The following is a 21,648-nucleotide window of genomic DNA, read 5'->3' on the forward strand; positions in this document are numbered from 1 at the left end:
ATGAGGCAGGAGACCTCACACAGCCCTCCCTCCAGACATCCATTTCACTTGAACTACACGGCATCCCCTCCCTATGTCACGTCCTCTTCCAGAACTCAGGACCAACAACTAGAGTTCCAACCCTTCGTTTTACAGAACAGAAAACCGAGATTGGACGACTCGCCCGAGATCACAAAGCTAGCAAGCTTCAGAGACAGGATTTTAACCCAACGGCTCTGATAGAGTCAGGAATAGAACGCTGATGTAAAATTGATTGCCTTTCGTCCCCACGCGGGGGAGGGAGGTTCTCTTAATTTCTAGGGTAGCCTGGCTCATCCCAGAGCATCCAGTCCCAATAAAGCCTCCGGATTGAGCGGGTTGGGTGTGCGTGTGCACACGCTCCCTCCACGCCCCCAGAATCACTATGCAGTCACCTAGGTAACTTTCCCTTCCCCAAAGTGGAGGAGGAAATTGAAAGAATGACGAAATACAATTCAGGTTTATTAAAAATAGAACACAACCTCCTCTCCCAAATGACAGACAAGCTCTTCTGTCCCCGGGGTCGGTTGGAAGACGGCCAAAAAGGGGGAAATGGGCCAAGCGTTGAAATCTGGGTTTCCTTGGTTGAGGGAGGAAGAGGCTCTAAGCTTCGCAGGGATAGAAGGACCCAGAAGAGGCCCAGGATGGGGCCGGCCAAGGGAAAGCGAGCCCCACTTTCTGCGCCAGCGTGCCCGGCTTCTCCTTTCCCAGTTCGGAGCCTGGGCCCCGCTCCTCCAAGTCAGGGCTTGGGCAGGGAAAGGAATCCTTCGGCTGGGCTGCGGGCACACATTCCTTCTCGGGGAGCCCCCTCTTCTCCCCGCCCCACTCCACTGCGCCTCCGCTCCTCCCCGTCGGGGCCCCGCCCCTTCCCGGGGCCCGGGGATTTGGCGGGGGCTCCTTTCCCAGCCCCGGGACGGGAGGCGGAGAGGCTGCAGCCGGCGCATGGAGGTGCCGCTGCTGCAGCCGCCGCCGCCCCGGCACTGGCCCGGGCCGGGGCCGGGGCCGGGGTCGGGGTCGCCGCGGGGAGGGGGAGCGGCGGCGGCCGTTCCAGAGCCGGGAGCCCGGGGGCAGCACCAGGGACACGAGACGGCGGCGCAACGGTACAGCGCCCGCCTGCTGCAGGCCGGCTACGAGCCCGAGAGGTGACGCCCGGGGCGGGGCTTGGGTGGGGGGCGCGAGCCCGGCCCTAGAGCTCAGGAGGGGACCCACCATCGGGGAGGAGGCGGTCTGGAAGCGACCTCCCATACTGCCTCCATCACCTTCATCCCCCGCTTCCTCCAATGGCTCGGCTCCGCCGGTACACTTTGGATGGGGGATGCAAATGCAAATGCAGGATTCCGCAGGGCTTGGGGCAGGTGCGGTGGGCCATTTCCCTCCAACTCCTTTTCCTTCCCGGTCCAGAGAGGGTGGGGAACTGTAGGCACGTGGAAGGGGCGACGCCCCCACCTCCTCCTCCTGGCCCAGCCCTATAGAAACTTTCCTTAGAGCTCTTTGGCTACCCTCTTCCCGGACCCATTCTCAAAACTGGGGCTGCTTAGTAAAGACGGGCCTCAGGGCTGCTGAGACCCTGGTTTACCGGGTTTGACTTTGGCAGGGGGGACACGGGGAGGCAGGCAGATGAATAGGCATTATCCTCTGTTCACCCTGCACCTCCTCCAATCAACAGGTATGATGGGGGCTGGAAGCCAAGCCTCTGCAGGATCTCTATGAGTATTTCCCGCTGTTAATGATCATGGGAGGAGGAAAGCAGCCAGGGTCCTTCTAAAAGGGGGAGTCACTGGGGAGAAAAGGACGCGGCGGAGCTGGACTGTAAAGGAGACAGCAGCTAATCTATGGATTTGATCTGCAGCCTGAAATGTAAACCCTAGTGGTAGTCCTTCCTGTCCAAAGGATTTGGGCTCCTTTGCCGGCCCCATCTGCTGGTGCTCAGCAGCTCGGGGAGGTGACCCTGGCAGCTGGATTTGGAGGGAGGGGGTCCTCTGGGGGAATTAGCCATGCAGCTCCAGCTCCGGGACTGGGTGCTTATGTAAGAACTTTTAACAGCTTAACCTCTAGAGTACGCCCCTCCCCCAACTCGACAAGTAGCCTCAGGCTGTCACACAGCCCTCCCCTCCCCCCCTCCCGGGATCTGACCCAGGACATCTTCCCCCAGGAAATCCTGCTAATGAAGGCCCTGGGTGAGGGGGATGGGATCCTCCCTTACTGGGGTGAGGGTGACTAGAAGCGTTATGTACACACAAGTGTAGCTGCTTCTACAGATGGCAGATTTGGTACCTATTTCTGGCACTGAATGTAAAACCAGGGATAAAAGTAAGTTCCTCAGGAAGGATCATTGTTTTTACTAGTACAACTATAGTGGCTTCATATTTGCAGATGCCTTTCTCTCAGCAGGAGGCAGCTTTTAATCTTCCAATCCACAGAGGAGGAAACTGAGTCTGCTTTTCCCAAGGTCACATAGCTAGTCCTTGGGCTCAGGATTTAAACTGGAATCTTTGGACTCCAAGACCAACACTCACCTCCATATTCCACATTTCTGAGCCTAGGTTCAGGCCTTTCTGAGAGATACCATCTCTGCCTGAAGGAGGAAAATTTTCCTATAAGACTGTTTCATTCTTCTGTAAAGAGCCTCTAAAAACTCTAGCTTTCACACCAGCAACTGCTGAATTGGTTCTAAGGCTGCTCTCTTCCCTTGCTCCAGCCCAATACACAAGTTAGGAAAAGGGGGAAAACCTTTGTCTTTGAGAAGCACTTAAGGGAAGCCGGGGATGGATTCCCACTCTGTTGCTTAGCATTTCTGTCACTGGATAATATCATAGTTAATAGCTAACGGTCATATATAGCTCTAAGGTTTACAAAGCACTTTACTTACATAATCTCATTTGATTCTTACAATAACCCTGTGAAGTAGGTGCTATTATTATCCTGCTTTGGGAACAGGAGTGAGATGAGTTAGATGATTTGTCCCTTGCTACACCCCTAATAAAATGATTGAGATAGGATTTGAACTCAGGTCCAGGGGACTAAATGATCATTAAGGTTCATTCCAGCATTTTGTACCGCAGAGAGTAGGGTATTCCCTAGACAATATTTTTTGCCCCAAGCTAAGCTCCTAAACCCATGTGTCTTGGGAGCAGGGCTGGAGAAAAGCTCATTGTTCTATTCCCTGCTATTCCCTGGCAGGAGAACCATGGGACACACAGCTTTGGGTTGGGAAATCTTGATTTCCCTTTCCCAAGGAAGCAGCTGGAGGTCAGGAAGGGGGAGGAGGGAACATCATAGATTAGCCGGGTTCTTAGAAAAGTAGTATGAGCAGCCTCCCACAAGTGATTTTTGTTGCCATTCAGTTGTGTCTTTACTCCATTTGGGGTCTTCTTGGCAAAGATATTGATGTGGCTTGTCATTTTTTTTTCTCTGGCTCATTTTTACTGGTGAGGAAACTGAGATCAATAAATTAAAGTGACTTGCAAAGGGTCATTCAGTTAGTGTCTTGAGGCTGGATTTGAATTCAGGAAGAAGAGTCTTCCTGACTCCAGGCCTGGCACTCCAACCACTTTGCCAGCTAACTGCCCTGGCATTGGCAGTAAAGACAGGAAAATATCTGTGGATCACTAAGGAGTACAATATTCCTGATTTGGCAATGGCCTTCCTTTTTATCTTGGGTCAGAGGCAGTTCACTTCAATGAGACTCAAAAACAAAAACAAAAAAAACCCATCTGTTATGGGACTGTGATGTAATGTGTAAGCTAGGCAGCCAGCCTGACTTCAGAATCTAAAAACCTGGACCATGTCCTGACTGTGCGACCTTGGTCATGTCACAACTTCTAAACCCCTTTCAGACAACTCCTTATCAAGGACTGAGGCTTCATCTGCATTGTAGAGGGAATTTCCCCTCCAGGAGATTTCTGCCCTAGTGAAACTACACTGGAGAAATCCATAAATAGGTCTATAATGTTCTAACACCTGGACAGGAATGATAAAGATTCCCTATATTGCAAGGATATCTTCGTGGTTTAATCCCAGCCAAGAACAAGAATCCAGGTGTTGTCATTAGCCCCACACCTAACTTGGCAGTACCTGTCTCATAGATACACCATGCCCTAGGAAAAAGATGGCCTGCAGCAGGCCACCAGAATGGAAAGAGGTGGGGTGTGAGCACAGAGCTCCACCTGCTTCTAGAATAGATGATGCAAAAAGGTATCTGGGTGGAAAAAGGAGGCTTCTAGGGGCCACCCCCTCTAGTACCATAGCTGGTGGCCTTAGGTCTACAGTCAGGAAGAACTAAATTGAAATCCAGCCTCAGAAAAATGACTAGCTCTGTGACATTGGGCGAGTCGATTAACTCTGTTGACCTCAGTTTACTCATCTGTAAAATGAGAAGCACTTACCTTCCAGAATTGTGAAGATCAAGTGAGATAATAATTGTAAAGTGCTTAGTATAGTGTTTGGTATATGGTAATCATTATATAAATGTTAGCTACTATTATTATGATGATGTTTAAAATGGGGATAATAATAGCACTTATCTTCCAGGATTGCTGTGAAGATCAAGTGCGATAATTGTAATTTACTTAGCACATATAGTAAGGATAATATAAATGTTAGGATGATGATGATGATGATGATGATGATGATGATGAAGAAAAATGGCACTACCTTCCAGGGTTGTTGTGAGGATCAAATGAAATAATTATCAAGTGCTCGGCATAGTTCCCGGCACATAGCGAGCTAAATGTTAGCTATTATTCAGGCTGAACAAGCATCTGAACCCAAATCCTTTGACTCCATGCCCAGTAATTTTTCTCCCACCAGACCTCTAATTATCCTCCACTATCCAAACCTTCTGAATAGACATCCTCTCTCCCTCCCCAAGTGGCACAAGCTTAGGTATTCTTGCCTTTGTCTGGTCTTAGTCATTGACCTGACAGTCAACAGCATAGACCATCGGGGTGCCAGTGAACTAAGATCTTCCAGAAGCTAAGTTCTAGACCCAAATGATCATAGAGTGTGTGAGCTATGGGCTTGAAAGTTCTAGGGACCCTATATTGTCTACTGCCTGAGGTGAAGGTGGTATGAAACCTCACAAGTCCTTGAGTTTTCTTTTTGGTAAACTGCGGGGGTTGCTCTGCTTTCCATTTCCAGTTATCTTCGATCTAATTAGGCATTGGGTGCCTCAGTATCTAGGATCACCCCCCCCACCCCAATCCATTCTGACCTTGCACAGATGGTAGGAAGAGCCTGTGTTTTCCCAGCAGGTTCCCTGGAGGTGTCATTAGCGGATATCCCAGGGAGGATCCCAGGTTGGAGGCCAACCCTCCCCTAGAGGCCCCTCTGCAATCACACTATCACCACACTATCACAGAGTAAACAAAACTCTGGCCCTCCCAGGGATGGCAAGTCTGGGCTCGGTAGGTGCACAAGAGACCCACAGCCTCCCTTCACTCAGGGTTGTCACCCAGGACTGTTCTGAATCTGTCTGGGCCAGTCTGATGACCGTATCCTGGCCCTGGATCCTTTCTGCCATTTCTTCCACTTCCAAAACACATCTTAGGTTGAGAACTAGATATTTAGTCGAACCCTGAGATCTTTCAGCGAGATGAGGCTCAGAGAATTTAAGTGACTTCAGATACTGTACAGGTAGTGTAAGTAAGAAACCAAAGAGTGGACTTAGGCAAGCTCTACTCCAAGGTGAGAGGTGGGGACTGGCCTGTGTAAAGGGTTGATGACAAGGCTAGAATCCCTCACATGAGAGGCAGCCTGGATCATGAAGCCTGGCTTTGCAATTTGGGCTTAAGTTTTCTTGGTTTTAAAATTTCTCTCTTGATTAGTACTAGTTATTTGTGTAAGTTACAGAGAAAGTTCCCAAATGCATCAGTAGGAGAACCTAAGTTTCGGGAGCTCCCTACTCACAGGGAAACCACAGGTCAGGCCAATTATTAGAGCTGAATCACTTTGGATCTCTGATCCTGAGAATCACAGGGCAGCAGGGCCACAGTGGGCAGGAGGACCCGCGGAGCCAAAGGCAGGTAGAATTCCATCCCAGACTCTTCCTCCTTGGGTGACCTTGGACAAACTGCTTCATTTCCAAAAAGGGGCTTGAATCTGGAGGTCTCTTTCAGCTCTTAATAGTTGGCAATCATGGAGCCATGTAAGGTCTGCAGAGCTCTTTACAAATGACTCACGACCACCCTGGGTCATTACATTTGGAGACTGAGGCAGAGTTTGAGTGTCTTGAGGCCACACTTGAATTCAGGGCTTCTTGATTCCAGGTCTAGCTGGGATGCATAGTTTGCCTTTTACAGTATCCGACGACGGGGCATCCGGCATCCTGCTAGAAGAGGCAGGCCGCTTCCAAAGCCTTAATTAAAGGTCCGGGCGTCGGGCACCCTCCCAAATCCTTCTCCATCCTACCTCGCACGCCTCCCGCATCCCGCCGCGGACCGGTGACACTGCATTTTGCCCTGGGGCTGGAGCAGCCTCCGGGTCGGGATGAGTGAGCTCGGCGGCCCCCTATGGGCAGCGCGGGAGAGCGGCGGCCCTGCCGGCCCCACCCAAGCACCAGAGGGTCCGATCCAAAGCGCGGCCGCCCGTTCGGGAGCTGAGCTCCTCTCTAGACCGCCGGGATTCCGGGGTTCTACGCTGCCTGGGGCTCAGGGCTGCCCGGGAGCCGGCTGGAGAGGCCCGCGGCGGGGGTGGGGCGAGCGGGGGCTGGGCCGGGGCTGGCCGCGCAGCCCCCCGCAGAGGGACGGTGAGTGGAGGAGGGGGTGGGCCGGGCGCACGCAGCGGGGGCTCGGAGGGCGGGTCGGGACGAGGGGCGGTGGAGGGGGCGTGTCCCGGCGTTGGCTCGGCCCCTTCCTCTAAGCCTTCCTCCTCCCCCTCGCTTCCCTCCTCGCCGCCCCCTCCTCCTCCTCCTCCCTTCTTACCCCTCCCCTCCCCCGAGCGCCCTCATTGCGCCCCCGGGCCCGGGCGGACTGCGCGCGCCATCCCGAGCCCGAACTCGCCGCTCGGTGCTTCTTTGTGCGGCGCGGCCGGAAAGACTAGGAGAAGGCGACGGTCCGAGCTCCCCCGGCCGCCGCAGGCAGCCTCGCCGCAGCCCCCGGCCCGATCACGGCCGCGCGCTCGGGGCGTTGATGCCGGCTCTCCGTGTCTCCCAGCAGCATGGCGGACTACCTGATCAGCGGCGGCACCGGCTACGTGCCCGAGGACGGGCTCACGGCGCAGCAACTCTTCGCCATCGCCGACGGCCTCACCTACAAGTAAGTCCGCGCGCCGAGGGCCTCAGCCGGCGTGTCCGCGCCGCCGCAGAGCCGCCCCCGCCCCCACCTGCCCCTGCAGCCCAGCGGCTCCCTCCCCCACGCGGGGGGTCCTCGCGCCGCTGTCCGCTCGCTGCCCCGCGGCGCGGGGGCTGGGCTCGAGGAGGAGAGGGGTGCGTCGAGCCGCTGCCCCGCAGGCGTGTGTCTCCCGCCCCTCCCCGGCCCCTCCCTCCCTGCTTGTTGTCCCCCGGGCCAGCAGATGTTTGTGCACCCCACCTCGCGTGTGCGGGCGAGGTGGTCGCTCCTCCACATGGGGCGGTACACAGGTGGCAGCCTGTCTGCAGGCCCGAGGGCTTGTGGAGACCCTGCGCTGCCCGGAGGGCCGGAAGGGATACCGTCCTTTTCCTCCCATGTGGACTCCTGAGCAGTCTCGTGGGAGGGACTGTGGTCGTTACTGAGAGCCTCCCTGGGACCCCTGCCCCCGGGTGTCATCCCTCCCTGGATATCCAGGCCCCGCCCCGCCGGGAGCTGGTGGTGGAAGGGCCCCTGAAGCCGATTGTCATCTACGGGGGGAAGGGTCCGCCGGCTTGAGCTGCCTCGCCTCCTGTCCTCTTCCACTTGTAACGGCTGCTTCAGTGCCCCACAGGTTGGCACTGGTGCTCACTCTGGTGGGAACAGTTTTGTCCCCGAGTTTCCCTTGGCCATCTCTGCCGGGTATTTGGGGGTGTGGGGGAAGGGAGCAGATTCCTCTTGGTCTGCGGCTCTTTTTTGTTCCCCAGGCCCAATTCCGGCTGCCTGGCTGGCCGCAGGCCTGGCACTAGCCCTGGATCCTGGCGGCAGGGCCGGGCACATGCCAGACAGAAGCATTGGAGCCTGGGGCCGAAGTCGCTCACAAGCCAAGCGGTCTCCTCTTCTCTCACCCTTCTGCCTGTCCAGTCCCCTCTTCTGCCCGGTAGTCCTGGTGAACACCAGAACTTTATTTTCCTAATTGGGGATGGGGTTAAGTGACCCTGGCAACAGGTTTAAAAAAAATCCTTCCAGCTGAGTGATTGGAGGCAGGCCTGTTGACCTCTGAGGAGTGGTCATGAGCTCAAGGCACCTGGGCTCATTAGCATGGTGAAGGACCTTCCTTTGGTACAATGGAAACGGTCAACTCTTGGGGACCTTCTTGGCCCTGCCACTCATGATCCTAGGGGGAAATGGGCTTTAATTCATACTCAGTACAATGGGGGAATTGGACTAAGATTTTTAATGTCCCTTTCTGATTCTGTCACTCCCGACTGCATCAGTTCCAGTAGGGAATGTTGCTGGAAATTGGGAAATAGGGAAAGTGCTGGAAATTGAGTTCTGTTGTCAACTGGTATCATGGATAGAGTACTAAGCTTTGGGTCAGAACTGCCTGGGTTCACACCCTTAATAGCTATGGGACTTAAGAGGGGTAGACTGGTCTCAAATGTCCCATCCATCTCAATCTAAATTCTGGGCTCTGTTGTGAGGATAGACCTGAATTGAGAGATTATAGAGTGGGAAATCTTCCCAAGATCCTGAAGAAAATTTGAAGTTTCCCCTCTGTTTCTTAACTCCCTGCTTATCCATTGCTTTTATTGAAAACAACCAGGAGAACTAAAGCTAAACTTGACACTCCAGGAGACAGCCTGCAAAAAGAATGCAGGGGGCGTGGTGCTGTCACTGCTGAGAATGGTTGGGGGGGGGGGGCGCAGATTAGGGGCAGATGGAGGAACCCCACCAGCTCCTAAAATTCCAGCTTGCCAGCTTCCTTCTCAGGACCTGACAGCCTGGATTTGCAGGAGCTGCAGGCCAGGTGACCAGGAAAGGGTGCCTGTTTGTCCCTTCTGTAGTCTGATGTGGCACCTCTCCTACGTGGCTCTAGTTGGGCCACTTTGCTTAGCACTGTGGGGAGTGGCTCAGGGGTTTGCTTTTGGGTGTGTCTGGCAGACTGTATTCTGTTAGGTTTATACTGCCTTGAGCCCTGGGTCTACATGAAAGAGCTATGCTCTTTCTAATTTAAGAAATTGTTCTTTTAGGGGCAAATTCTTCCTTCCCTTCAATCCCTAAACCTTGGCACTCTGCTCTTCCTGAATCCTCTCCAGCTAATAAGGTCCCATCTGAAATGGTCTCCAGTCTTCCTTTTAGCCCATGTTCTTTCTATAACACACATAAAACTGAATACATTTCTTTGGGACTGAAAGCATTTCCATGTTCCATTTACCATTTAGACTCAGGTTTGATGACACTGACTAAATCCAGGAGTCATTTAGAAGTCCTCAGCTTCCCCATACTACTATGAATTACTCAAGGCTGCTGATCTCTTGGGGTGATAAGGAGCTTTAGCTTTCCTCATCCCCCCAGGGAGTTCCCCACACAAGTGAAATTATAGGTTTAAACCCCAAAATTATATTTATTGGACTTAGACCTAGAGGATTCATAAGAGTTATTCTCAAATAAGTTCTATGGGCTTTTTTTCCCCCCTGGATTGGATGGGAGGAAAAAAACCAAACAAGGATGGTACCATCTATAGGCGGCCACAAGGGGATGATTTTCCTGTACTGGTCACCCCATGGTATTCCACACCTGCAGCTACTAGGAATTTTGTAAATTCAATTGACTGGGAAACAATAAACAATAGATTTTTATTGACCCAGCACTGTCTGGTGACTGGATTCATCACCAAGCATTTATTAAGCCTCTTAAATGTGTATTAGGGAAAAGGGAAATCGTTTTGAACCTCACTAGTAGTTGGAGTTGACATTCTCTGCAGCCTAATGGAACTTAGGAGACAGGGACAGTGACTGCTGCCAGCCACAAATGCCACCTCGCCACAAGGGATATTAGAGAGAGGGCATCATTTTTGTTGACCTTCCTAATATTAAGGATGACTTTCATTTGAAAGGACTTTCTTCTTCCTGCCTCTATTCCCCACTTAGTAATCATAGCTTATCTGTATCTCAACAGTGATTTCCTGATCCTGCCAGGATTCATAGACTTCACAGCTGATGAAGTGGTGAGTGCCTCTTTATTTGTGGGTTTAGGGTTTTGTTTTTAGCTGGGAGTAGGAGACACCTAGAGCTTCCCAAGTTGGGTGCTTTTACAAGGGGAAAGGGTGCCCTCATCTTTTATGCTGAAGCTCAGCTCTCCCAAGGATTCCATCATCTTGCTAGGACATCATCTACCCTGCTTGGAGCCTGTCCATGGGGGGTTTTGCCTTTGGTTTTAAAGGCTTTCATCTTTCCCTGCTTTCCAGACTTCCCCTAATCCTTGGCATTTCAGCCTATTGGACCTTTCTGGCTTCCTGAACCAGTTTGGCTTCCTACCTGCAGAGAGATCTACTTATTTAAACCCTAATTACCTGTTCCTCTTATGCATTGTCATCATGTCTGGATATCTGCCCCTGGCCTTGATAGCTTTTTTGTTGCGCTAACTCAAGTCTTGATGAATTCTAGGGCATGAGAGTGCAGTTTTCCTCCCAGAGTTTATTTACAAGGAAAACAGATAATATACAACTTCAGACATAAAATACTAAGTTAAGGTAATTAGGAGCAACGTGTTATAGGCTAGGAGCTAGTCCTGGAGTAAGAAGCCCCCAACAACTTTCTCAGAGGTTTTAGATCTGAGGATTTTTTGGAGGCATTCAGGGATAAGTGACTTGGCCAGGGTTATACAACTAATAAGTTTCTGAGGTCAGTTTGAATCAGGGTACTCCTAGCTCCATCCTCTGTTTTGATAGAGGAAGTCCTACTTCATTGGGTTCTCCCTAAACCAATGGAATCATGGATCTGGTTAAAGTGGGGGGGAAAGGGGGGCATCTAACTAGATGCATTGATTGGAAACTACCTTTCCTCATTAAATGGTAGTTATTTCTTAAGTTAACTCTTCTCACTGCAGCTCCCCAACGTCTTGTTCTTCAGGAGAACCTCTTCATTCCCACAACATTGAGAAGAGTGCTGGATTTGTTATCCAAAAACTTAAGTTCATTCCTGTCCTTCAAAACTTGGGCTCATTGACCATAGGAATGATGGTAGTAAACCAGATTTCTTTAAATACTGTGATAGAAATCTGCTAAGTCATTTTGGGATGATCAGTCCTACTTGGGCTCCTTGGAATTCATTAACATTTATTAAAACCTTCCCTTGATTGATCCTTCCAAACCTAAATTGGTTAGGAAATTCTGATTGAGTGATAAGGTATTGGTGGCCATCCTCTAAATCTTCCACACAGTTAGAATAAATCAATCAGACACATTGTCACCTACCCACAGTTACTCAGACAGGAGTCTGCACCTAACATTCTGCCTCATACTTAGTAAATGCTTATTGTGGAATTGAGTGATTCCATTAGCCTGGTGAGCTGATAAAGAAGCCTGGAGAGATTGGATTTACCCAATCAAATCCCACCTATTTGGTATATGAATATTAGCTATATAAACTTCTTTCTCCTTCTAGAGGAAATTACCTCCTGGGATAGAGATCTGAGATAGAGAAGTCCTAAAGCAGAGATAATGCCTTCTGTCTTTGCCCTTCAAGAAGGGGATAGAGTTAGAACTGGGAGCCTTTTTGTTGTTGATCATTAGTTTTAGTCAGATTCTTCCTGATACCATTGGGGGTTTTCTTGGCAGAGATATTGGAGTGCTTTGCCATTTCCTTCTCCAGATAAGTAAACTAAGGAGGGCAGGGTGAAGTGACTTGCCCAGGATTACAAAGCTAGTGTCTGAGGCTGAATTTTGAACTCAGGAACTTAACTTCCTGGGAGAAAAAAACCAAGGGTGGTGCCATCTCTGGGTGATACTGGGGATGGTTTTCATGCCCTGGCTACCCCTTCCCATGGCATTCCACACAGCAGCCTTCTGCAACCAGTAGAAATTCTCTAAGTTCACCTAACTGGGAAACAATAAACAATAGGTATCTATTGACTTCTGACAATCTGAAATCAATCACCAAGCCTTAAGGGCTGGCACTCGTTCCACTATTCCACCTCCTTTGAAATGATTTAGAGAACTCTGTCTCCTCTGACCAAAAAACAAACCCAGATGCAAAACAAAACAAAACAAAACAAAACAAAAAAAACAAAACAAAAAAAAAAAAAAAACAGTGATTCACACAAACCAAAGTACCAAGAAAGTGGAAGATTCTTCTGCCAGAGTAGATGGAAGTTTAGAAGGAGTGAGAGGAGGCTTATCACATTAGGATGTTAAAACTGGATGAAGGTAAATTTGTTTGCCAAATCCAGAGCTCATAGCTTAGGTCTAGGTTGGGAGCAAGAAAGAAGCAAGATTGTAGCAGTAGAGCTGGAGGGGCCTTTTACTTTAGCTAGTCTCCCTCTCTCATCCAATTGCCCAGTGTTAAAGAGACATTTCTAAGCCAGGTTCTTTGATTTGAAAGCCAATGTTTTTTTCTACTATTCTTCGCAGTAATTTTAGGAGAAGTAGAACTGTTTTTGGAGGTCCAAACCTCCAGTACTTAGCATTGGGAAGTCGTAGTGAAGAAATTTCATCCCTCCCTCATCAGCAGTGTGGTACAGGGACAGTTAAAGTGACCTGATCAGATCAGAGTCAACAAGCCATGTGTCAGAGATAAGATTTCACTTGGGCCTCCCTGACTCCAGGAAGCCAGACCTAATTCTGGTGCTACACAAGGGATATTTTATATAGGGGGTAGTAAATTCTTTAATCCAAGAAGCAAAAAAAGTATCCACCTAAATTCTTCAGTACTTCAATGGGACTGTGATCTCATTAATAAGATTACCTCTTCCAATGATAGAGTCTGATCCATTCTTGCCTGACCATGGTGTACAGCTGCCATAATTTCATCACAGGAACTCTCCTTAAAATGCTGGGATTCTTTTCCAGTTTATTTTTTGCCAATGGAATACTTGTTACTTAAGTCCTTGATTTTGATGTGTGACTAGCCCCATCTCTTCAGGCCTTCCTTGATGACAACTTTTATGCTATTTACTTTTTAAAAATTTTTATTTATTTTTGATTAAAGCTTTTTATTTTCAAACATACCTAGGTAATTTTCAACATTCACCTTTGTAATGCCTTGTGTTCCAACTTTTTTCCCTCTTCCTTTCCTCACCCTTTCCCCTAGATGGCAAGTAATCCAATATGTTAGCCATGTACAGCTGTTCTATACAAATTTCTACCAACTATCATGCTGCACAAGAAAAATTAAGTCAAAAAGAAAAAAAGGGAAAACAAATTGCAAGCAAACAACAAAAAAGGTGGGAAATACTATGTTGTGACCCACACTCAGGCCTACAGTCCTCTCTTCATCACAAGGCCATTGGAACTGTGGGCCATTTCTTGAACATAGTGGGTGATTTATTCAAAAGCAACATTAAAGGACAGAAGGGGGCATTTGGGGCAGCTAGGTGGCACAGTGGGTAGTGCCAGGCTGGAGTAATGAAGATTCACGTTCCTGAGTGCAAATTTGACTTGACTTATTTCCTCTGTGATTCTGGGCAAGTCATTCAACCCTGTTTGTTCTGTTTCCTCATCTGTAAAAAGAGTTGGAGAAGGAAATGGCAAACCATGCCAGTCTGTCTGCCAAGAAAACCCCAAGGGGTCGCACAGTCAGACGTGACTGAACAGTTTCAGGATGTCATTGATGGGTCCCCTGCCTCACTGCATGTACCGCCCCTCTGTCCCCAGAGACAGATCGCTGGTCTGGTCGGCGCTTTGCTTGTGTTTGGTGTTGTGAAGAAGGAAGGCTGAGGGGCCTTAACTAATAGTTCTCTTTTCTACCTTCAAACCATACTGCTCTTGTTCTCCTCCCTCCTGCTGTTTCTGCCTCCAGGATTTGACTTCAGCTCTAACTCGAAAGATCACTTTGAAGACACCATTGATCTCGTCTCCGATGGACACTGTAACTGAGGCGGATATGGCCATTGCAATGGCTGTGAGTGGGCCTAGGGAGTGGAGGAGGAGGCTGGGGTAGCGGGGTGAGCCGGTGGGTTTGAAGTTTGGAAGAGCTGATGGTGAGTTGCTTGGGGGTACGGGGAGCGCCACCCTGTCCATTCTGACTGTTCCCTGTCCCTTCCAGCTAATGGGCGGTATCGGTTTCATCCACCATAATTGTACCCCTGAGTTCCAGGCCAACGAGGTGCGCAAGGTCAAGGTGAGTATGGCCTCTAGATTGACCCTTGCCAACAGGACGCATCCCCCGGACGTTTCACTAATGCCTTCAGGGACCAGGGTGGCAGCGGGCAGAACCGGGTACCCCGTAGGAGCTTTGTAGGATGCTGTGCCTTTTCTCCACCTTGCTTCCAGCCTCATTCCTGCCTTCTTTTTTTTCCTCAGAAATTTGAGCAGGGCTTCATCACGGACCCCGTAGTGCTGAGCCCCTCCCACACAGTGGGGGACGTTCTGGAGGCCAAGGTGCGACACGGCTTCTCGGGCATCCCCATCACCGAGACGGGCGCCATGGGCAGCAAGCTGGTGGGCATTGTTACTTCCCGCGACATCGATTTCCTGGCCGAAAAGGACCACGCCACCTCCCTCAGTGAGGTACGCCTGCTGGGCAGGGTTGGCACTGGGCCCGACGGGAGCCCCCCTCTGGCTGCCCCCCTGATGCCCGCTCTGCTCTCTCCCCCCCAGGTGATGACGAGCCGCAACGACTTGGTGGTGGCGCCAGCGGGCGTGACGCTGAAAGAGGCCAATGAGATCCTGCAGCGCAGCAAGAAAGGTACGGGGCCCAGGGCTCCCGTTACTGCTGCAGGAGCACGCTGCCCTGGGGCAGATGGGAGGGTGTCTGAGGGCGTTTCAGTCCGCACTTTGCAATGGACTCTCATTGTCATCTCCTGATTCCATCTCCATCTCCCTGGGTCCTTTCCTTTCCTGATTCCAAAAAGCCGTCCCTCGTCACATTGAGGTCTGTTAGTAGCTGGGATTGAGTGACCAGCTCAGGGTCACATAGTTTGAAGTTTGTTCCCTTGGGAAAAGATCACGGAAAAGTGTCTGCATTCCTTGGGGTCGTTGCATACCTTGCTTCCCGGTTTTCTCTTTGGCTGCTTCTTTTGCTTGCATTGGTGTTCTACAGCGTTCAGGCCCCGCACTTGCTCGGCGGTTTCCCCTGGGTTTAGCCTTCACTGTAAAGAGCAGTTACTGTTTCTCAGGCTTGACCATGGACCACTTGAGACTTTCGGGGGAGGGGCTGGGCCTCTGGAAGACTGGGAGCCAGGATGGGGCTGGGACTCCCTCTTGCTCAGGTCTTGCCCCAGAACAAGTCTGCCACGAGCAGAGACTCCGGTCCTGGCGCTGCCATCTCAGGATGACCTTGGACATGTAAACCCTGTGAAAGCCCCTCCCCCAGGCTGATCAGTCTTTGTCCACTTTCCATGCCAGGAAAGCTGCCTATTGTTAATGACAGTGACGAACTGGTAGCCATCATCGCCCGGACCGACCTGAAGAAGAACCGCGATTACCCCCTGGCCTCCAAAGATGCGCACAAGCAGCTGCTCTGCGGGGCTGCCGTGGGCACTCGGGAGGATGACAAATACCGCCTGGACCTGCTCACCCAGGCGGGCGCCGACGTCATTGTGCTGGTGAGCGCCTCGCAGAGGGCACAGTGGGGAGGGGGCGGCGGGGAGTTCTGCCGAGGACCCGAGGTGCCATTTATACCTTTCCCCAGGACTCATCTCAAGGGAATTCAGTGTATCAGATTGCTATGGTGCACTACATTAAGCATAAGTACCCCCAGCTGCAGGTGATTGGTGGGAATGGTGAGTCTGGGGCCCCCCTTTTCCTTAGGGTTTCCTTCCCCTTCCAGGCTCCTTAGCCCTTGGCACAGCCTCAGGAGTGGGGGTGGGAGGTGGCTGTCCCCAGACTAACCCAGCCTGGGCTCTGGGTCGATGGGAGCTTCTCATGGGTAAGGGTCCCAGGCAGGCATCCAGCTCATTTTTCTGTGCCCCTGACCCACAGTGGTGACGGCAGCCCAGGCCAAGAACCTGATCGATGCCGGCGTGGATGGGCTTCGAGTGGGCATGGGTTGTGGCTCCATCTGTATCACCCAGGAAGGTGAGTGTCCCCCTCCCATTGGGGGATCCCAACAGCATCGGGTACCCATGGACCCTGCAGGTGGGTCACTAGGGTTTTCTCTTTTTAAACCAAGATTGGGCAGTACTATACCTAATTAATTAATTAATTAATTAAAAGATGAAATTAAAAGTAGCACTGGTTTGGAGTTAGAACTGTCCCACTCTTGGCTCTGATGCTTGGGATGTTTGTGCCTTTGAACAAGGCACTCTCTGGCGCCCGGATTCCTCATTTGTAAAGTGGGGGGATATTTAGTGTGAATGCAGACTGAGGAGATCTCGAGCCATAGAAGCACCTAGCAGTGGTTGGCTTGGAAATCTTCCCCAAGAATTTCTCAGTTGTAGTGGGTGCTGTGGACCACTTTCCAAATCTTAAAGTCTTAAGTCTCCTTATTCCCCCTCCAATGCTTACTACCCATGGAAGAGACCTTAGAGGCCTCCTCCCTCATTTTATAGCTTAGTAAACTGAGTCGTAGGAATTCAGCGACTCCATCAGGCTATGCAAGAACCCACGTCTGTTAGTATTTGCCAGGCAGGAAGGGATAGATGGGAGGACTTGGATTTATCTCGATTTTTCATTCTTTAAAGTGGGTGTGATAACAGCACCTTCTCTGTAAGAATCCAATGAAGTAACAGGTAGAAGACAGCCTGTAAGCCACAAAGCCACAGGCGCTCTTAGGAATAGCGTTTTTGTTACTAGAACCATGACATGGAGCTGTCTGAGCCTGGACCTTTCATCAGGTGCTGCTGCTGGGTCATTCCCCCACTTCCCTTACCTACAGAGTCCCTCACCTAGAGTCTGAGATATCTCTTCTCCCTCAGCATCCTTGTTGGTGCTGATCAACAATAGCCAGCAATTGCAGAGTGCTTTAAAGTTTGAAGAGATCTTTGTATATGTTACCTCCTGTCTGGTAGGTGGTCTCTAACTCATCTGTAAGGGGCTGCCCAGAATCACCCAGCAGTCTCTCTGGGCTTGCCCTCCTAGCCACTTCTCACAGTCTTTCTCTCCTGGCAGTGATGGCATGTGGCCGGCCTCAGGGCACTGCTGTGTACAAGGTGGCAGAATATGCACGTCGCTTTGGAGTCCCTGTCATTGCCGATGGCGGCATTCAGACAGTAGGGCATGTGGTCAAGGCCCTGGCCCTTGGAGCCTCCACAGGTGACTGGCTGCTCGCTCTGTTGGCAATGGGAGGTGAAGGGGGGCTGGGACATGGGGAGTACGTGGATGGTTGGCGCAGGGATGCCAGCGTCCAGGAGCTGGTCGGCTGATCCTTGCACTTTACTTTCACAGTGATGATGGGCTCCCTGCTGGCAGCGACCACAGAAGCCCCTGGCGAGTACTTCTTCTCTGACGGGGTACGGCTCAAGAAGTACCGTGGCATGGGCTCCCTGGACGCCATGGAGAAGAGCAGTAGCAGCCAGAAGAGATATTTCAGGTGGGTGCTCCCCTCCCCAGCATCTCCACTCCCTTCTCTCTCACAGACACCTGGTCCTGGGGCCTCGACTGCCTGAAGTCACATGGGCAAGGAAGGGTGCAGCCCACTTTGGTACTGCCATTGGCAGGGGGCAGCCAGAGAGGGACTAGAGCATCTTAAATAAAACACCACTATCTGCTGATGGGGAGATGGGGAGCATTGTGGGGAGGCAAAAACTCCACTTTTAATAGTTAGCAGTTATAAATGGGAAGCCATATTTTTTACATTTATAAAAATTTTGAGAAAACTCTTTTTACTCAAATATCTTAAGATAAGTGACTGGGGTCAGCTAGGCAGTACAATGGATAGACATATCCTGCCTTAGACACTTACTAGCTGTGTGACCCTGGGCACGTCATTTAACCCCAATTACCTCCCCCAATACAACTTTTTTTTAATTAGGGCAAAGGCAACTGGGAAGTCAGGGTGAGGGGCAAGGCCTTCAAGGCCTGACTCTTTGTGACCTATTTGGGGTTTTTCTTGGCAAAGATACTGGCATGGTTTGCCATTGCCTTTCAGCTCATTTTATGGATGGGGAAACAGAGGCAAAGAGGGTTAAATGATACTGGGCCATACAGTAAGTGTCTCGAGCAAGAATGGCCCCCAGGATCTGAGCCAGGGGCCCTCAGTGATGGGGGCCACAGCAGCCCTGCCTGGGGGTCTTTGCCGTCCTGCCCGCCTGGGGAGGTAGAAGGCAGGGAAGGGTTTCTGAGCTCTCTCTCTGCCCCTGCAGTGAGGGGGACAAGGTGAAGGTCGCACAGGGTGTCTCAGGCTCCATTCAAGACAAAGGCTCCATCCAGAAGTTTGTGCCCTACCTCATCGCTGGCATCCAGCACGGCTGCCAGGATATTGGTGCCCGGAGTCTCTCTGTCCTGCGGTCAGTACTGCTTGCTGGGGAGAAGGGGGGTGGGCAAAGGTGCCTTTCCCATCCCTTTTGCCACCTTGCCCTTCCTTCCTTCCCAGATCCATGATGTATTCTGGAGAGCTGAAGTTTGAGAAGCGGACGATGTCGGCTCAGATCGAAGGCGGTGTCCATGGCCTCCATTCGTAAGTGTGGGGGTTCTCTCTCCAGGCCTAACGGGCACGGGCTCGATTGGGATATCAAGGAGGGGCAGACAGACCTGGAGTTGAAGGTTAGGCTGCTTAGTTCCAAAGCCTCTGCTTTCCTTCCTTACCCCGAGCCTGGCCCAGGTGAGTCCTCAGGTTGGCTCCATGCGTCCAGGAAGCCCCCACCTACCTGTAGGATTCTCCCCCTTTCCCTTCCTTCTTTGGCCTAGGAGGGGTAGATGCAGGCCCTCATTGTACCGGCCTGTACGTAGAGGTGGCTCAGCCCCGGGGGCTTGGTGGCTGGCAGCAGGAGCGCTGGGAATGCTGTGGACTGCTGGGGCTGGGGCTGGGCTCTGGCTGGTGGTGGAGCCTAGATTGCCAAGGGGCTTTGGGTCGGGGCGCTGCATTGACTCAGGGCGACTGGAGTAGTTTTGGTATTGGGAGGGGGAGGGTGGCGCCCACAGTGGGGACAGGACCAGCCGGCAGTGGGACGGGCATGTGGCCCTGGCACCTGCTGGTCTGGGGTAGCTAGGGGTCCTGCCTTCCCTGGCACCAGGCGGGCATCTAACCTGTGTCTCTTTCTGCCCTGCCCTCCCGTAGCTATACCTTTCTGCCATGTAAGTAACTGCGAAGCCCGGGCCCAGCGTAGAGTAGAGTAGAGGAATTAGCGTGGGCCGGGTGGCTGGGGGTGTGGTGAGGGCGGGCTGGGTAGGCCTTGGGCTACAACTGCAGCACACACGTGGCCTGTCCTCTGTCTTGGCTACCTCCACCACCAGAACCAGGTGGGCAGGTGGGAGCTGTCGGTGCCCCTAGGCCAGGCTTAACCACGGAGCGCGCCTTGCCCGGGAGCTCGCAGAAAGGCCAGCGGCCCTGGGATCCTGTGGCCCTCTCCCTGAGCCAGGAGAGGTCTAGGGACACAGCTTGTGAAGGGTTCTCCTAGGGTGGGAGGGAGGGCCTGGGGCTGTGCTGGGGAAAGGCTGCTGCACTTGGGGTGCAGGTCTTGGCTTCTGATCTGGCTCTGCTGTCGCCTCCTGGAGCCACTTAGAACAAGTCATTGCATCTGTGGGAACCTTTCTCCCCTCTGTAACGTGAGGATCCATCCCATTAAAACTGCAATCCTCCCAGAGCAGCCCTGTGGGCACGTGCCAGGGATCCAGTGTGGGCACTCGCCCTGCGTGGTGGGGAACCCAGCCTGGAGGGGGATTTGTGGAGGAAACAAGACCGGGGGTTCCCCATCTCGTCCAGCCCACTCCTTTTACAGATAAGGAAACTGAGTCCCATAGAGATTTAAATGGCTTGTCCAAATTCAGGAAGGTAGAAAACCCCCAAGTGGGGGGATTGGAACCCAGAGAAGTGTTCTTCCATGCCAGTCACAGGCACTTGCAGGCGGGGGGAAGATGGAGAGGTCTCCTGATCCCCCCCATGTGCCGTGGAGGGCACAGCGGTTAGAACCACTGAACATCCTGCCCCAGCCCCCTGCACCCCAGTATTTGGGGGCAGTGCTGGCAGGAGTGAACCAGGGTTGCCAAGGAGACGGGCCAGGTGCTAACTGCCTTCTCTGCCTTCTCTCACAGTTACGAGAAGCGGCTGTACTGAGGACGGCGCTGGTGGCCGAGGAGGGGGTGGAGGAGTCCCCCGGGGGGCCCCCTCAGGCTCCGCCTCCCTCCGTAACTGAGTGGCCCCCATGGATTTGCACTACGGGTTCCCAAATGCTCGCCCTCATGGAAGGGGGACAGGGAGCTGGAGTTGGCCCCTTAGGAGGCTGTGGTCTCCCCTCTCCCCTCCCCTTCCCCCTGAGCCAGGACTGCTCTCCCCAGTGGCCTCGTCCTCTCCCAGGAGCAGCTCACTCAGGCCCCTGTGAGCTCCCCAGCCTGGTCGCCCAGGGCTGGCGCCCGCCTCAGGTCTCTCGCTGCACCCTGCTCCTGGAGGAAACTCCATGGGGGCCTTCTGAGGCCCTGGCGCTGAGGCGGGAATAGAGGTGGCCCCGGGGAAGGCCCCTACCCCAGCATTCCTAGCTTCTTCCCAGTAGGGTGCTTCCCAGCCCCTGGTCCCACAGCGAATGGTGCTCTCCTTGGCCCCGCCTCCCCCCCCATCTGCCCGGCTGCAGTCCACCTCCTCCGATTGTGGCTTTCGAGGGTCTCCAGCAGGGAGACCTCCTATGCCCCCGCCCCTTGCCCCACCAGCCAGAGGGAGGTCTCTGCCCCCTTCCCCTGGTCCCTCAAGCTGCCCACAGGGACTTGGTCTTAAGTCTGCCCTCCCCGGCGCCGATGGGAGCAGAGACTGCAGAGAGGGAAAAAACCTACTCCATCTTACTTCCTTGCTGCTCCAGCCCATTTCCCCCTCTCTGTCCCCAGTCACGGCTGAAGGCTTTAACTTTGCACACTTTGGGGCCACGGTTGTGTTGTTGTGTATTAAATAAGCTGAATAAAGCAAGCGGGTCTCCAAGGACTTCGTCTTCCCGCTCTGTCGCACTGGGGGCCCTGAGGTCCGGGGCCTGCTGCAGGCCGCCCTCCCACTCTGCACTCCTCACCCAGGACAGCTGGTGCTGCTGGGAGGCTCTCAAGCTTCCCTTAAAGGGGTGGGCGCTCAAAGAGCCCCTTCCTGTGTCACTGGTCATTGAGAGGTGGGGATCACAACTGCAGAGATTTGGAGCTGGAAGCGACCTTAGAGGCTATGGACTTTTTCTGCCCTCTTGCCCCGTATTAGATACCAAGTATGGGCAGGATTTGTCCAGGAGCACTAGCCCAGGCACAGATGGAGGTAGCTGACTTTGGCAGGCAGTTTAATTCAGTAAGAGCTGATGCCAGGGG

The 21,648-nt window shown here is 52.4% G+C and overlaps 1 protein-coding gene across 4 annotated transcripts; it reads left to right on the forward strand.

Moving 5' to 3' along the window:
- The first annotated feature begins 939 nt into the window (after window positions 1–939).
- On the forward strand, window positions 940–21,283 carry IMPDH1 (inosine monophosphate dehydrogenase 1). Of its 4 annotated transcripts, none has more exons than XM_074268005.1 (16): window positions 940–1,160; window positions 7,170–7,271; window positions 10,242–10,290; window positions 14,081–14,182; window positions 14,327–14,401; window positions 14,584–14,790; window positions 14,881–14,968; window positions 15,628–15,827; window positions 15,914–16,004; window positions 16,204–16,299; window positions 17,332–17,475; window positions 17,608–17,752; window positions 18,525–18,668; window positions 18,755–18,838; window positions 19,439–19,455; window positions 20,413–21,283. In XM_074268005.1, the coding sequence occupies exons 1-16, from the start codon at window positions 961–963 to the stop codon at window positions 20,511–20,513; spliced, it is 1,845 nt and encodes a 614-aa protein (XP_074124106.1). In that variant the 5' UTR covers window positions 940–960; the 3' UTR covers window positions 20,514–21,283. The 4 variants fall into 4 exon arrangements, with proteins under 4 accessions (XP_074124106.1, XP_074124107.1, XP_074124108.1 ...); XM_074268006.1 differs by having other exon boundaries at window positions 7,173–7,271; XM_074268007.1 differs by lacking the exon at window positions 19,439–19,455 and having other exon boundaries at window positions 942–1,160; window positions 7,173–7,271.
- Window positions 21,284–21,648: the final 365 nt, after the last annotated feature.

This window comes from Sminthopsis crassicaudata, chromosome 5, assembly GCF_048593235.1.
Source record: "Sminthopsis crassicaudata isolate SCR6 chromosome 5, ASM4859323v1, whole genome shotgun sequence".
Taxonomy (NCBI): Eukaryota; Metazoa; Chordata; class Mammalia; order Dasyuromorphia; family Dasyuridae; genus Sminthopsis; species Sminthopsis crassicaudata.